General features: G+C 41.8%; 1 protein-coding gene across 3 annotated transcripts in view; it reads left to right on the top strand.

Annotated features, from left to right (window-relative positions):
• The first annotated feature begins 1971 nt into the window (after positions 1 to 1971).
• GABRB2 (gamma-aminobutyric acid type A receptor subunit beta2) overlaps positions 1972 to 16985 on the top strand; it is a 171099-nt gene continuing 156085 nt past the window's right edge. For 2 of the 3 annotated variants that reach the window (XM_040604726.1, XM_040604724.1), the window contains exons 1-5: positions 1972 to 2076; positions 2230 to 2347; positions 3166 to 3398; positions 3523 to 3614; positions 4488 to 4555. In XM_040604726.1, the coding sequence (XP_040460660.1) occupies positions 3322 to 3398; positions 3523 to 3614; positions 4488 to 4555 (237 nt within the window). In that variant the 5' untranslated portion in view covers positions 1972 to 2076; positions 2230 to 2347; positions 3166 to 3321. Of the gene's footprint in view, positions 2077 to 2229; positions 2348 to 3163; positions 3399 to 3522; positions 3615 to 4487; positions 4556 to 16985 lie in introns of those variants that run through there. The other variant, XM_040604725.1, reaches the window with a different exon arrangement.

Below are 16985 nucleotides of genomic sequence, written 5' to 3'. Positions count from 1 at the left end.
ACATAATGATGATACCCCACTCACACAGACTTCTTTGGGCACACAGGGCCTGGAGTGGTGGTAAGGAAGTGTTACTGGCATAGACCCGTGTAGCTGGTGGTACATGTACAGCTAGCAAAGATAATAAGTTATGCAGATCATCTCAAACATGGTTCAACAGAGCCTTTCTACTTCCCAAACCAAATGATATACGTTAATTTTTGATGCATAATGCACCGTGACATCCATGTGTGTAGAATTTGTTTGAGATGTGCCATTCCCTTTTGCTGGAATAGCCAGACTGAGCAGGTTTCACTACACATGGCACAGTGGTACTTTGGGCCCAGAGCGAGCGTTGCTTGGTTATTAGTGCATACACCAGATCACAGAACAAATGCTAGATAAGTCATAGCTTGAAACCTTTGGGTGTACTATTCCAACATTCCCAGGGAAATATGGTGCTTTTCTGCCCCTGATTTTATGTTGATATGTAAATCAAAGATCCCTGGGAGTCCAGCACTGAATATTATCAGCCTTCAGCCTCAGGTTCCTCTTGATATCTGGTTCATATTCCGATATAGCAGATGAAACGTTTCTGTGGTATAATGGTAATTAATAGTGGAGACTCAGAAACAGCTCAGAAATCGGGAGTGTCAGATGTAGTCCCAAGTTAGCACTTGCAGGTGAGTTTCACAGTGCAGGATAAAGTGTTTTACCTTGAGACCTCCTGTTCTTATCATATGATTGCAGAAGGAAAAAAAAAAAGTGCCTATTATACATGTAAAGTAAAATGATTCACTGCACAGAGTATCCACCATCTTCCTTCCAGGGCTATATTTCAAGAGGTTTGGCAGTGAAGCAGACTAGCTGTGTGAGAACAGAAACCTCCGCTGGTGAACAGGGAGAGTGGCTCTGTAACATCAGCCATGGAATAGAAAGCTGCAAAGTGAGGCTGTCATTTTAACAAATGCTTAGACGTTTTTTAACTTAGTTGTTTAGGTTTGGTGTTTTGGTGGTTTTTTTTTTTTTTCTTTTGAATACATCGAGGCATTTTTTATTTGTCACAAACATAATCTTGTCTGTTTCATCTGGGAAAGTGTATTTTCTCCCTCTGTGTAATTCTAATTGTTACGTATGGGAGAAGGTGGTGAAAATATGTCCTGGTGAATTCCCCCCAGCCCCTCAAAAGGCTTCCCCCACCCCCCTTTTTTTTCTTTTTCTCTTTTCTCCTTGAAGTGAAAAACAAGCAGATACGTGATCTCAGAGGCACGGTGCGCTGTGCTAAGGCACTGCCGGCGGGGTGAGGGGGGCAGGATTTGTCCCCCGTTGGGAAGGCTGCCGGGGCGCTCCGCTGGCAGGGCAGCGGGGGGGGGGGGGGGGGGGGGGGGGGGGGGGCTCCCCTGGCCCCGCTTCAGCGGCAGGTGGATGCTGCGGCGCTCGTCGCGGGGCTTCCCTGCTCCTTAGCGCTCCAGCCAAGGTAGCTGCCGGTCCGTATTAAATGGCTGCCTGCTTTTCGGGGCTGCCGGCTGTTTTACGGTTCTGCTGCTGATTTTTTTCCAGCAGCCCTGCCGCTTCTCGGGGGCAGAGCCCCCCCTCCGCCCCGCCGTTCTCCCAGGTGAGGCTTCATCCCAACCGCCTGAACCTCAGCCCTTCCCGAGGGGCCACGGCTACCTCTGCTCCCCGGGCAGCCGCCCCCAGCCCCGCACCCCTCCGGCTGTTCCCGCTCCCAGGCCGCCGTGTGTGGGCTGGGGGCCGCGCACAGCCGGGACCCCCCCGCTTGCCGCGAAGTGCAGGCGGCGGGGCCGGCCGGGGGCTGCGCGGTGCCCCGGCGTGCGGGACCGAGCTGTGTCGGGCAGCGAACGGGCTCTCCAGCCCGCCTCGCTCGCTGTGCAACACCCTTGTCCCTCCCCCCACGGGGGTTTTCTTCCTTCCCCCCCCCTCCCCCTCCTCCACCCTCCTGCAGCGAGTTAAATATTTCTTTTGTTAATTGACGCCCGAAGTGCTCCCGCTGCCTTCCCGCACAGCCCGGGCCGGCCGAGGACGTGAGCACGCCCAGATCCGCTGGCTGGAGCAGCACCGATCCGCGGGGCCGAGCGGGTATGTGCGGGAGGAGGAGGTGGTGGTGTAAAAGGAGCCACGGGCGCAAAGCAGATTTGCGAGGAATAATTTAACTCCGGTGTTTGTTATTTTTCGGGGTTTGGGTTTTTTTTTTTCCTTCTCTCTCTCCTTTCTATCTTTTTTTCTGCTCAGGATTTAAATGTCATTCAAAGCATCCCCAAATCAGCTTTTCGCTCGTCTCCGGTTTCTTCCGAGGCATTAATTGGATCAGACGCTGCATTTGAAGAGCTCGGGCGTTTTACCCACGAAGGTAAGTGGGCTTACGAACCTGCACCGGGTCTGCATGGTCACCAAAAGCTTGACTGCCTTTCGGGGTGGTGTTTTTTTTCCCCTTCCCCCACCCCCCTGCCCCCAGCCCCGAGGCCAGGTTTAGCTCAACCTGAGGAACTTGCATCCCTGGGTTAACCATCGGTCGATGTATGGACAATGCGCCGGGGGGGAGCGGGGCCGAGGGGGCTCCGCGCCCGCCCCTCCGGCACCGGGAAATGACCCGCGGGAGCCGGCGGCGGCAGCCGCGGACCCCTCAGTCCCCAGCGCCGCTGCCCCTGGAACAGCGCCTGGCAGCACAGTAAGGAAGGAAACAACCTAATCCCCTCTTACAAGAAACTATTCGTCATCATTTTTTTTTTTTTTCCGTGAGAAATACTGTAGGCGCCCATCTCCCCTCCTCCCCCACCGCCCGCCCCCGTTGCAAGCGCCGGCTCCTCTGCCCGCACCTCGCCTCGTTTCAGGCGCTTCTTTCCAGGGACCAAAAAGTTAAGCTGCCCCCTTTCTTCGCCGCCTGCCCCCGGCACCATACGTGTGCTCTGCATTCCCCTCGTTAACCTATTCCCCCTCCGTCTAGTCCGAGTTCGTCCAGCCCCCGCCCCCCCCCCTCCCCCCTTAAACTGGGTTGCAAAGCCTCAGTACCCTGCAACTCCTAAAACTTCTCTCCTTGCTGTGATTTATTTTCTAGACTAACAAAAAGGACAACAAAAATATACTCGATCCTCCTGTGGATGACTTTTTTTTTTTTTTAATAATGCATTTCCTTCTTCCCCTTTAATTTTTTTTTTTTTTTTTGGCAAGGAAATTTGCTCCATCTCCAGCAGCAACCACTGCTCCTTTTGATGTTGTGGTACGCCGTGCGCATGCGCTTCACATTAGAATTACTGCACTGGCCAGAATAAGTTGGATCTCTTCTTCTCTTCACTGAAACCCTAAATCATATCAAAAGCTAAAGGGATGCTGAGAGTCCGGAAAAAGGGTTACTTTGGGATTTGGTCATTCCCTTTGATAATAGCCGTGGTGTGTGCACAGAGGTGAGTGATGAAGGTACCTCTTTTGCTTTACTTTGAATTGCACTGCATGCTGCTGCCGAGAGGAATGTGCAACCAGAGTCTGAGAAATAAGAAATAATGTGGTATTGTTCTTTTTTTCCTTTAGTGTCAATGACCCTAGTAACATGTCACTGGTAAAAGAGACCGTGGATAGACTGCTGAAGGGCTATGACATTCGCTTGAGGCCAGATTTTGGAGGTAATTTGACTGCTTTTTAATAAGGGAGATGGCTTATGTGGGCTGTGTACGGGGTGTGTGGCTTTTAAACGTGTGGTGGGTGCTGTTGCTTTGGGGTGCGTGTGTGTTGCCATTTTCTCAAGCTGATTCAAAGTTAAGCCCATTGTCGCTCAATTTTCTTAGCACAGGATGCTCTTTAATGCGATCACTTAAACGTCTTGCACGTTTGCAATCGGTCCCTCATCTCGTGTGGGTGCTGATACTTTATTAACCTGTAATTAAGCCCTCGTTTAACTGGTTTTACCGAGATGCAAATCCCTTAAGTTTAGCCAACGTTTTGTTCTTCTCAGCCTAATGTGCCTGTGATTACATTTACTATTTTTGAGTACAAGATGTGCTGTTAACCGATACGAAAATGTCATTTAACCCCCTGCGCGCTCCCACGTCCAACTAGTTTGTTCACTCCGGACGCGTCGGCGGTGGGTGTCCCCTTGCCCCCACCCCGCCCCCGGGGCTCGCTGCCCGCTGTCCCCGGGGCTGCCCGGGTGGCAGGGGCGGGGGGTGGCGTGGGGCCGCGCTCCCCGGCCTGGGGGGCGGGGGTGTGTGTGCGAGGGACCCCCCGTCCGGCCCCGAGCCGTTGCCAGCACGTGTGTGCGCGTTACATAAAGCCCGGCTACAGCTGGCGGGGGGCGCGCAGGGTGAGCCCAGGGGGGGCGGGGGGCAGCCCGCTTGTGCTGCCTTTGTGGGGGCGGGGGAGGGCAGGTGTGGGGGCGCGCCCTGCCTGCCTCCTGGCTTTGCTTAAACGTGTCGTTTCTACGCGTAGCGCTGCGAACTCCGGTAAGAACGAGTTAAGTTCTTCGAGATCACATTGCGGACCATCTTGTCGGTTTGCAGGTCCCCCAGTGGCTGTCGGCATGAACATAGACATTGCCAGTATAGACATGGTCTCAGAAGTCAATATGGTGAGTATTTAGGGTCCGGGGCTGGTCGCTCGCTCCGGGGGTGGCTGTCGTTTCCCCCGCCCCTGCCGAGGCGGAGCGGCGCCCACGGGCGTGCGGGGACCCGGCGCGGCCTCCGGCTCCGGGGCGGAGCAGCCGCTTCCTAGAGGGTCGGCCCGGGAGGGTGGGAGTGGGCGGGAGGAGGGTCGTGTCGGCTCCTTCCCCCCCCCCCGCCACCTCCTCCCCCCGGCGGCGGGACCGGAGAAGGTGGGAGCCCCGGGCCGCCCGCGCGGCTGGTCCTGCCGCACCGCTCCCGAGGCGCTGCCCGCCCGCGCCGCCGTGCCGCGAGCAACGGCGCCCCCTGCCGGCCGCGGGCCCGCACGGCACCCTGCCGCCACGGGGCCGCGCTGCCGCTCCGCGGGGCGCCGCGGGGGGGGTGGGCATGGCGCACCCCGGGCCGGCTACACCGCCGCGTGGGGGGGGGCAGGGGCCGGGAGCGAACGGCTGTAACCTGCTTCCACGCCTTTCTCGGTCTAATATTCTACAAATATTTTTCCTTTTTGTCCCAGCAGTGCAGTTGCGATTAAAAAAGATAAGAACCAAACGGGTTTTATTTCTGTGTGTATCCAAAGCTCACGTGACTTTTTTTTAAAATTTATTTTTTTTTTTTTTACAATTTTGGGTGGTCATGACTGAGTTGAGGATTTTACAAGTTTAATTTTTCAAGATGTTTGTCTTGAACAGACTGTGCTGAGGGGCTGAACTTGTTTGTGGCACAGTAAGGCTTCCCATGTTTGTTTTTGTTACCTGGGAGAGTAACGAAGTGTGGAGAAGTCTCGGATCTCTTCTGTAGAAGCTGTTCTTGGTTTAGGCTAAACTTTTCTAACATTTGCTTATTTGGAGATATTTGGTGTCAAGTTCTGAAGTTTTTAACTTACATTTTACTTGGTTAAAGACACAGAATTTGGCCTCATGCTCTCAGGGTTTTATACAAGAATATAAAATAAAGACACCAAAGCATAGTAGCAAACACTGATACAAAATAAATGTTTGTGAATATTTTGATCGAAATTTATTGTTTGAAGCAAACTTCCTATTACTCTTGAAGCTGTAAGGAAAACTCTTTCTAAAGACATGTCATTTTAGGGATACTGCTGTAGCTGTAGTGATGCATTTCAAAACAATAGTTTGAAAGTTACCAGTTGTGTTAATATCCTTCTACTACTAAAATGTTTTCTTTAATTCCTCAGTGGCATGTTTGGGTTTTCAGGGACACTGCACTGAATGAATTGGCAAATATTTGCTCTCAAACTAGTTGTGTTGTGTGATGTACAGGATTTTTTTTCATGATGTGAAATATAACCCTTGGCCTAATTTGAGGATGACATTACTGGTGGCTGTTCTGTGACACTGGGAGGTCTTGGTGACTGAGAGCTTGATACTGCTTTTTTTTCAAGATACCAAGAAAACTCTGGATAATTTCACCTCGAGCATTACTTGTGAAATATTTCCAAGTGGCTAAACTGGGCTGCCAAACTTTGTTTCACTGAACTTGTAATTTAGTATTCTACCTCCAGGAGCTTTAAGTGCAAAGGAAGAACATTGCAATGTATTTTAAACCTGCTTTTCATGAAAAGAATTATGGGTAGGAGAGATACGGCCATACGAATTATTTCTTAGACAGCCATGAGTAGTGTGGGAATGCTGACAGTTGTCTTGATGGAACTGTGATCTACTAGGTCAGTGTTATAACCCTGCATCCCTTCAAAACTGGAAGGTACTGCCAAATGTTTTCCTTTCTTACAAAAAGATTGTGAAGATTCCTGTGAGTCTTATTTTCTTGGTTTCTTTCAATGATTTCTAGAAATTTGGGCTTCAGTTAAGAGTGAGAGCATATTAGAAGACTGTGATCTGACACAAACTGTAAAACTGAGTGTTTTTAGTATTCTGTAGTCGGTTTATTTTGTTGTTGAAATGTTTGACCTTTGTGAGAAAAGTTTTCAGACTATATGCAGAACTCCAGGGGGAGGGAGGGGAAATGTATAGGCAATTTTGTCTCCCACATTTGCCTAAAGTATTTAAGCTCTGGGCTTATTTTACTCTAAGGAGCTGACTATTCTTTAAAACCAGGCATTTATTTTACATAATTTTTTTCACTTACAGTTTCAGAAGAGATTCCAAACCAAGATTACTTTCTTAATCTGCTTAACTTCAAAATGTAACATGCAACAGTTCATTTCACCATGATCTTTGCAGCATAACAAGTACTAATGTACCCTGATAGGCCTGGCATAAGGGAGGAGACATGCAAGCAGGCAACAGATAACTTGGTACACATGACCTCGACTTTTGCCTTGCAAATTCACCAGAATTTAAGGTAGAAACCAGGAGGAATGCTATTGAATGCTAGCTGATGCAAAGCCTTCTGAGATAATGAGACAGAGAGAGTCTTCTGAAAGTATGAACCTGTTTTTCTGAGCCATGGGCTGGCTGTTGCTTTGCCTGTAGTCATGGCAAACACCACTGACTTGAGATAAAGGCAAATTGTTGCCTGGAGTCAGGTATTAACATTAACAGGAGCAAACTTTGGCCTTGAGAGGAAGGCTAAATAATTGTAGTTAAGCTTGAGACAATTAATATTAATTCCAGTGTTAACTTACCTTAAAATTATTGGTCTTATGTTCCTCTTCCCGTCTTGACGCGTTCCATCTACCATATACATTTGTGTTGCTCTGCAGGCAGAAGGCTTGTCTCCAGTGTCAGGAAGTAAATCATAAAGTTTTTACTTTATTGGATGGGAAAATTTAGGGTTGCTGTTATAGAAAGTAACTGTGTGTTTAGGATGTTCAAGAACGTGATTGTTGACTTTGAATTCTTAAGGAGGTTCTCAGTACTTCACATTGTAAGAAACTTAGGGTGTAACAGGCTTTACAGCTGTCCAGATATTTCTGGTATGCAACTAAGTTGAAACTGTAAGCTGTTTAATCTTTTGTTGTCAGAAACTTGAACTGGCATTTACCTTGGTTTTAAAAAATGAGTTTAAAGTACTGGTACTTGAGAACAGAATTCTTTCCAGCTTTAGGGAATGCACCAAATGCATGTGAGAAAAGTGAACTTCAGGTGTGTGTGTTTTTTGACAAGTGCCATGACTATTTGGACTAATTTTTTTTGTATTTTGTGAAGAAAAAATATACATTTTATGCAGTACAATAATGATTATGGCTAATCCATTCATCTCTCTGGACCAGGCCCTGCAGTATTGTTGAGTGTGTGCTTTATGTTAATTATACTGTGGCTTTTCTTAAGGTTTCTCTTATTCAGGTAAGAATAGAAAACAGACATGGAGAGGTGTGAAAACTACTAAAGTGGTCTTCCTGGGCTAATAAATTTGATTTTGCTTAAGATTAGCTGTATTGCAGGGAGTCTAATGCAGTGTTCTCAAGGTAGTTTCCAGGTGTTTCTTATTGTGCTTGAATTTTCTTCCAAGCCTCCTTTTCCTTAATAATAACCACTCATTATAAAAATATCTCCAGAGAGCTTAAACGGTAGTTTTGTTTTGTTTTAAATAACCTGTGCTAGCTGGGATATCACATTTCCACCTTTTCATCTCCTTAGTTGTTGGAGTAGACTCCTTGACAACACAGCAACCGAGACTGCCCTCCATTCCTATTTTCTCCCCTTTCCTCCCAACAGTTCCTTCATAAACTGATTTAAAAAATAGGTTCAGGTTCATTAAGAAGTACAGGAATAAATTTTCTTCCCTAGACACTACTGAAGATTTTACATAAAATGTTGTACATTTGATCTGTCCAGATAAGACATGATAATTTCTGTGGATAATGTCAGCCATGTGGTGGTTTTCTGTGTCTTGGCTTATTCCTATTAAATAGGTCAACATTTCCTTCTCTCCTCCCCCCTGCCCCTTGGTCTGTGACTATTCTGGGATTTTAGTACAGGATGTCTTGAAAAGAGAGAAAAATGTTCTACGGATATATTTTTTACCCAAGAAATATACACTTTTTGAGGTAATGGATTGTAAATTTAATTAAATATAACTCTTCATACTGTGGGTCATTGGGGGTCTGCTAAGAGGAATCTGAACTCTTTATTTAATTTTAAATATTTGCTTGCTTATCATTGTACAGATTTTGGCACTTGGGCTCAGTATGTGTACATGGAGTTAAATAGATACAATAGGTTGGTTTGTTTTAGTGGGAGCCATTAGGGTTGATTGAATGCTTAATCCTTCCATCAAGTGGGAGCTGGAGAAACAAAAGAGCTGTTATCTATCAGAGAAAGGTTTACTCAATAGTGTATGCCAAGTTTTACACAACAGAACCTAGTAACTTCAAAGCTCTAAAAATAAAAAGAAGCTTTAATTTATATATTATATTTCACTTCTGTATTTTAGATATGCCAAAGTTGCATAAAATAGTAAAGTATAATACTCATAGATCAGAATATTCTCAGCCTAAAGAAGTACAGGCACAGCTGTAATTTGCTGATAGACCTCTGACTTACACTTGCTTTTGATAATAGAGACCCACTACTGCTTTTCTTAATCGTTCATGTTTTCTTGAGTTATTTTCAGTGGGAGACGTTAACAAAGCCCAAGAGATTCAGGTTTAGATTCTGAAAACAAGGGGAGCTGTGTGGCTACCTCTCAAGTAGCAGCAGTTATCCTTATGTGTGAAAAAGGAAGAGATAGCCTGTGATATAAAAAGAAATGGGCGTTAAGTGGTAAGAAAATAAGGCGGAGCTATTCCAAACCAGAAAACTCAGGGGGAAAGCCCTGGTAAAGAAAAATGAAGAGAAAGGAAATTGTAACAAGTGTCCTATATACACTGGTACAGAAAGAGGTGAACAATGCCTTCTTTTGTCGATCCATTCTAGTTGTATGTGTTGCTGTATATGATCCATAGAGAGAATAAGGAAAGGACAGGACTGAGAATGCATTGAAGATGAAATATTAGAAATATTGGGAAGGTGTTGCTTCGCTAATCCTAAATATTTCCTGCTGCTAGAGACTGTTGGTTTTATTATTTCCCCTGTGTCGTAGAGGTATATGCTTCTTCACACAAAATTGCGTTTCTCAGCAGACAGTTTGAATTTGGCTCTTGCCAAATTATTGTGCTCATACACTACTGACTCATACTGAAGTGTCTGCAGAGACTCCTGTGAATGCAGAGCAGGTGATATACATCTTAGAAGTGACAACTTCTTTTACTGAAAGCCCTGTTTTACCTGTTCCTTTAGTTATTGTCTAGGGTAACATCACAAGAGTTTATTTTTGAATAGGAGTAAATAACATTAGTATGGATTTCCAGTTCTTGTTACTACACGTCTCTAATTCAGGCTTTTTCCCTTCTTAGCTTTAAGGTGTGTAAAAATAACTAAGAGCTCCCATGTTCAAGTAGCATGTTTACCCTTGGGGACCAAAGCAAGTTATTCCTACTGGTATGCTACATGTGGACTGAAGTTTTCGTGTTGGTTTTGCAAGAATATTTGCAGCCAAAGTAGGAAATGATTTCTCTAGAGTATGTATGCAGGAATGTACTGAGTTTTTAACAACTTTTATAAGCCAGTTCAGAAGCAATAATATATTCTGTATATTTATATATTATGTATCTGGAAGCATGACATAATTGTTATTTCTTTTTAAGGTCCTATAAATGGTTTGTTAATTGGATTGTGCTTCTGTTGTGCTACAGTGTTGCAACAGTTTAATCAGTAGAAAATCTTCTTGTTTTGTTGTTGTTGGTGATTTTTCAAGTGGCCTTAGCAGACCAAGGGGTGGTTGTCAGTAATTTAAAGAGGTTGCCTTGGACGTGATTTGTATATTTGAATTAATAATTATTGCTGCCTTGTTTTTAGAAGGCTTTGACCTATAAATATTTAAGTAATTTGGCTCCTGCCATAGAAGAAAAGATATATTTATCTTTAATATGTTTTATGGGCAATGGCTTGATGCTAAAGCGTGGGAATGAACATGAAGTGTACTTTGTTAGCTCCTACTATAGGCTGCTTTATTTCATAACTACTCCATTGAAAATCACATAAAATCTTTATAGATGAACCATGTATTAGAATGGAAGATTTTTATGTTGTGGCTCTACAAACTTGTTACAAGTTTAAGCTGTTCCAATGGTTGTATTTGTGCTTCTTAGCGTCTCTAAAGTCTGTCAGTGCACCATGACTAAATCCTTATTATTCCTCCCTCCCTTTCTTATCCTCATACCCCATGCAGCCCTCTGCAAGGTTTACAGCAGAGCCTTTAGTATTCAACCATGTTGAAGTACGGTCTTGTAGAGTAATAATTCTTTTATTTTTCTAGAAGTAATCCAGATTCCTTGTAGCCTTTTAGTGGTTAATGCTGTAGGTCTTTGCAAGTGCTTATATGAATTAGGAGAGATTTAGTCCCTTCATTTCAAAGGGAGGTGCTCATCCATGAGGTAATTTTTGAAATGCCTCTTTTAAGTAATGAAAGATAGCATCTTGTTTGTCTTTAGAGTTAACTTTAGAAACAGTCAAATATCTTGAGTTATTAATACTGAAAAATTGGCTATTATGGGTAAATGCAATCTATAATTTAAAAATAAATGAATGTGCATAAATACATTAACGTTGTAGGCATACTGCGGATTGGCAAAAAGAGAGAAGCAGCAGACTTTGTGCTTTATTGTAATTACTCTTACTATGCTTCTACAGGGATTCCCATCCTGCTCATGTTTCTTGACAGCAATGCTATGTACAATGGACACATAGCAGCTAGTGTAACACAAGCGTTGTAGGAATAGAGATATAGTGGGCATATTCACAGCTAGAGTCTGACCTGTCTGAATGCCAGTTTGTGAAGTAGCAATGCTCTCACTTCATAGGTTTTGCCTGTGAAGATCTTTGCATGCAAACTGTCTGGCTAAGTATTTTCAAATTAGCTAATCAGTGCAAAGATTCTCCCAGACTTGGAATTGCATCTACTGAATGTGTTCTTTTTTGTATGAGTTTTGCAAATAAGTATGTAATTCCTAATCAAAATGAAAATGTTCTAAATAAGAAAATATATTTTAACATTCAGGATGTTGACATGTGTGCAACTGAATATAGAATTTGTAGATCATATTTAATGTAGGTTATCACAGCATTTAGAACGTGAGCTCTTCCCATATCCCCAGACTTAAAGAATGAGGGGACTGTGCTGTTTCTGTCTATCCTGAGCTGCTTTGTGCATATCTCTGTCAAGGTTAACTCCTATTAATTTTTATTCTGTGAAAACTGACAGAGGGATTCGTTTGTTAGTTTTCAAGTAGTAAGAATTTAATGACATGGGGGGAAAAAGGAACCCTTCTGAGAGATGTATTTCGGGTTTCAAGTGTGTGCTGTTGTAGTAGATGTGGCAGTTCAGAGTATTTCCACTGGTGTTCCTATAGGCGAACCACTGATCCATTGTGATTGTGCTGGAAGACAAGTTGAGCTCTATAAAACTTGAACAAGTAGAAGAAGGAAAAAAATTACAGGGAGTTTGGCCTTGGACAGGGGTGGTACATTAAATTACTCTAATGAAAGCATATTAAAAAAATCCAGCTGCTTGAAGTGAAAAATCCTTGTTCCAGTGCCTGCTGTCTGGACCGTTTCTTCTTCCTTTTCTTCTTTAATGAATAGGCATTTCCATTAACTAAGCAACTCTATGAAAATGGATTAAACCCCAGAATTTGCCTTCACAGTTGAGTGTCCTGATTACTGCTCTTGAATGTCTCCTTCCTGTGCTCATGAGTTTTGAATTCTTTTGCTGCATAGCAGCCTGGGTGCCGTGAACCTTTATTCTAGATAGCTTATTAGCCTGTGGTCGTTGTGAGTGGAAGCATTCGAAGTGCAGAGGACCAGGAACAGAGAGGTCTTTCATGTTGCGAGTGAAGCTGTGAAAGGCTGCCAACACAACCTTCTCCTCTGTGCTGGAAATGGTTTGGAATTACAGGAGCCGTGACTGGCTGTTAGGCATGACTTAAACGTACTACATTTCTATTTTTTGATGAGATTTAGATATTGTAAACCTGTCTGAATGGGCTTAAGTGGGAAAAATATGCCTGCCCAACTGGAGCAGCTGTACCCTGTGTCGCAGTGTGGTACAGATCCTCAGGAACCGGGAAACTAAACGCTCAAAGTGGCAGAGACTTGTGAACGCAACTTTTTCCAGAGAAGTCTCATCACAGTCAATTTTCTTGAAAAGTTGTTTTAGATTGGTGTAGTGTGAAGCGTCCTAATGTGCAAAATACCCTAAACGTTTTGTGTTTGGTTTTTTTTTTGATTGGTTTAGTTATGACCCTTGAGAAAAATGGGCAGAAAGCATGGAGTTAGGTAAAAGTCACGCTAAACCCCTCTGAGATGAGATGGTCTTCCAGAAAAGCTTGTGGGTTTTCATATATTTGGGGTGCCTGAGAAGTGTGACCCCTGTGATTTTGGGTTTTGGAAGTGTTTCTTATTCAACTTCGTCCATTGCATACACCTGTGAAGCAGCCAGGAGTTACTATTGCTTTCAAGGAAATTAAGTAATTTTTTTCTTAGTGAGAGCTACCTATTTAAACATGTAATAAGTGTCTGAATAAGATACTGAAGCCTTTTGAAAAGCTATTTACTGCTGTGATACAGAGCCCTTTTGTAAACCTGGTCCTAATTTCTATTGTAGATTTTTTTTTTTTATTTTCATGAAAGTTTAAATTGTTTTTTAATATTTGGAACAGAGATAAGTTCTGCTCAACTCGGTAGTATCAGTGTTCAAACTTTTTGTTCTCTGTATAGGCCTTTAAAAATATATGTTGTAAAAAAAAAAAAATACTATATATATATACACACACATACTTTATTGCATCCATTTAGTAAAAGTAGTGACGTATTGTTAATTCTTACGGTTTGTAACGGTAAATATGTGTTATCATTTGCATAACAGTTGTTACCCAATAGTCCAGAAGTCATTTTGATCCATTGTGTAACCAATATTTGTAGCTTTTATAAAGTGTATTTTTGAGTTAATAGACCCTGCAGCTCCAACGGAGTTGTAGAGCATTGTGGAATTATTTTTTTTCTTTTTTCAAGGACTGCTGACCCAATAGGTTCTGTTGGCTCCCTCGGGGGTGTCAATAACAGTGTTAATCCATGTTTGAGAAGATATGCACTGAAGAAGAAATAAAATTTAAGTAAAAAAAAAATATCAGTTGGATGGTCCAGTAGACTATGAGATTTAAAATTAAATAATTCAAGAATGTGAGTCTCTTACTATTCCCTATTAAGAAATTATTTATTCTTTTAGATAACTTACAGGGAAGAAGGAAATAGGATTAAACAAATACACATGTTATATTTACAAATGAAAAGCAGCATTTTGCAAATAATTGCATCATTGTTTCACGAATCATGTGAGTCCAGGAATGATGAAAGAAGCCTTTTAATTTATCTGAAATCTTCCTAAAATTTATATGAATGTTCTATCTGTTGTACTGTCCTGTTGCTCTTTATTCACTGATGTTCTGCAATGCTTTCAGGAATTCCATGCCTAATAGAATTAGAGATGTAATGTTCATATCTTGTAGCATATGCCACATTTGGTGCTCAGGATGAAATGCTTAACATCCTCAGTAGATACAAAACTGATTTGCAAAATTACTTTTCTCAGTTTTGAAAGAAGCTTTTTCAAAGTTGTAAGAACGTTTACTGAGTTAAGCATAGCTGAGACCTTTTGTATCAAATTCCAGTAAAAAAATGGGTTATTATAGCTGATTTATAAATTCCCAAAAGATAGATTTATAGTTAAGGGTCTCCTGGCATTTTTGTTACAGTCATTCTTGTTAGTGTAAATGCCTAGAAATGAATACAGTTTTCATTAATCTACTGTTATGTGACACAAGTGACCACTTAGAGAAATCCATAATAATTCTAGTTAACGGCCTGCATTCAAAAGTACCCACGTCTGTGCATAGGCTTTGCAGAATGCTTTGGTGAGCTCAAATCCCACATGAGACTTGTTTTGAAGTCTTAAAACGTGTAAATCTGATGCTGATTTTTCCACTGAGGCTATTTCTGCCCTGTTTTCACAGAAGATTTGTTAGTACTAAAATGACTTGAACTGCAATACGAAATGGCTCCTCTGATGTCTTGGATGTTCAATGTGAATGGGGACGGGGTAGGAGTCTACAAAATAGTTGCTGTACAATAGGTGCTCTTTTGGAGTGAACAGATGTACTTGGTAGGTTTTATTGGCCAGAAAGTTGTAGGACCTTGTTGGCAGCTTTGATTTAAGGACATTTAAAAGCTGGCGAGTCCTAACATGGGAAGAGTGTACTTTTTTACTTGTAGTCTTTAGCCTGTACCGCAACCAAATCATTGGTGAGGCAGCATAAGAAGGCTCATGTGGTTCCTACCAGGGCCAGACTTTGCCTGCTGGTAAAGGGAAGACATAAGTTTACATAAATAACTTTCTGGCATTCATTTTACTTTAAGTGAATAAAAATGAATCTTTTTGTTCTGAATCATAAAATCATCTTTGGTAAGGTAGATGGGTAATGCAAAATCTTAAGTGTAGAATTAAATTTTAATTAACTTTTTAATTGAGTTGACTTTTTGAGAACATGATGATGTATGAACTTTTGATACGGCATTTGACATTTTAGAGATAGACATCTATGCCACAATAATGTGCTGACTAGATAACAGTTTCATTAAAGCATGAAGGTAGCAATCGTTTAGTAAAGATTCAGAATGAAGGATTTCAACCATAATTGCTACTCTGGCATATGAAAAGGTTTTGGTTTAATCAGTTTTATGGGGAAACAATTGTTTCTGCAAGGAAGTATTTAATATTTTATGTAACTTCAATTATCTCTTGAGTTAAACTTTTTGAAAACAAAAATTGCATATGTGTTTCCTCCTTAAGTAATACAGACCAAAGAAAGTTTTCAAGTGGAACATGTAGTACTGCTCGGATTATATGGGAAAAAGCATAATTTTTTTTTAAATGGCTATCATATCATTATAGTTAAATAACGTATTGACTGCAATATACACAACATTTTTAGCTTTGTAGGTGTTAGGAACTAAACTGTTATTTAGATAGAGAGATTAATATTTCCACTTGTCTCGGGTTCTGTCTAGTGAGATAACACAGCCTTTGGGGGCTGGTGGTTTTTTTCCTTTTTTTTTTTTTTTTTTTTTTTCTTCCTTTTCTGCCCATATTCTGCTGTGCCCTTCTTGACAATGACATGCAACCACCCTTCTTACATCACCAACCATCTTAGAAGTGAATCTCTGTTTGCTTGTGGTCGTTTGTAATGCAGTAGTAAAATTGCTGTTTGGCTTTTGAAAATTGTTTCTCGGAGTTCTGTGTTTGAGGAGCATTTGCTGTCAAAACAAACACATTGATGTTTGGCTGGTGTGGAGCCTGTGTCTACCTCTGCCACTTTGAAATTTACTATTCAGAACTGTAGGATTTAATATGAGGAGTTATGTGTTGAAACCACAGCATCGAGATTCAGGTCAAATATTAGACAAAATTTTTAGTAGTACAAATACTGGAGGGACTGAGATTGATTTATGTTAGTCTTAAAGAACCACTGTGATTATCTCGGAAAGGTTGTGGGTCTAGTTGATCCTACCTTGGGAGAAAAGGAAGGAGTGAGAAACACATAACAGGAGTTTTGCATGATTTCATTATAGTTAGCATTCTAAACAATATTGTTTATTTTAAATGATATCTTAAATGGGAAGGAACTGGTAGCCTTTATTTCATAATTAAGGAGTTAGCCAATATCTGCATTTCATTAAGTAATGGGGAACTGAATATTAAATAGATTTTTTTTTGATTAATACTATGAATGCGCTGTTAATACATAAATTAATTCTGTTTCATAGCTCAGATGATAAATGGCAGACTGCTTACTCAAGCTTGAAATCAGACTGTTTTCCACAAATTGAAAAATAATTTTATCTGATGGGCAAATCAGGAAAACAGTGTTGTAATATATAAACAAAACAGCCAAAGTGAATTATTTTGTATGATTCAGATTTTTACCTTAAATTTTGATCTTTTACCTCAAGATCTTTCTGCTTCTACAACATACTCCTTAACCTTTCTTTACCTTTATTATTACTTTTAAGATAAGGAAAATTACAGTAGAGCTTAAGTTATTACAGCCATTTAAAAAAAATAAATAACAGAGATTCTCCTCTGTGTAGACATACAGCAAAATCACATTTCTTTGATTGCCGCCTTTTATTTCCTTAGGCCTAGTAAGAAACGAGGTGACAAAGGAGGAAAACTTGGTTTGAGAAGGTAGAAATGAAAAATGTTGTACAAGAGGACCTGAGAGGAATAAGCACATATGGAAGTAGGTCTGGTCCTATAGTATAGCATCGTGGAGTTTTATGCTCGTTTAGGAAGATAAACTTTTTTTTTTTACATTTCTGATAG

This window comes from Falco naumanni, chromosome 8 (genome assembly GCF_017639655.2).
Source record: "Falco naumanni isolate bFalNau1 chromosome 8, bFalNau1.pat, whole genome shotgun sequence".
NCBI classification, from domain to species: Eukaryota; Metazoa; Chordata; class Aves; order Falconiformes; family Falconidae; genus Falco; species Falco naumanni.
The sequence above is the reverse complement of the archived record's forward strand: the minus strand, read 5'-3'. Positions and strand labels throughout refer to the sequence as shown.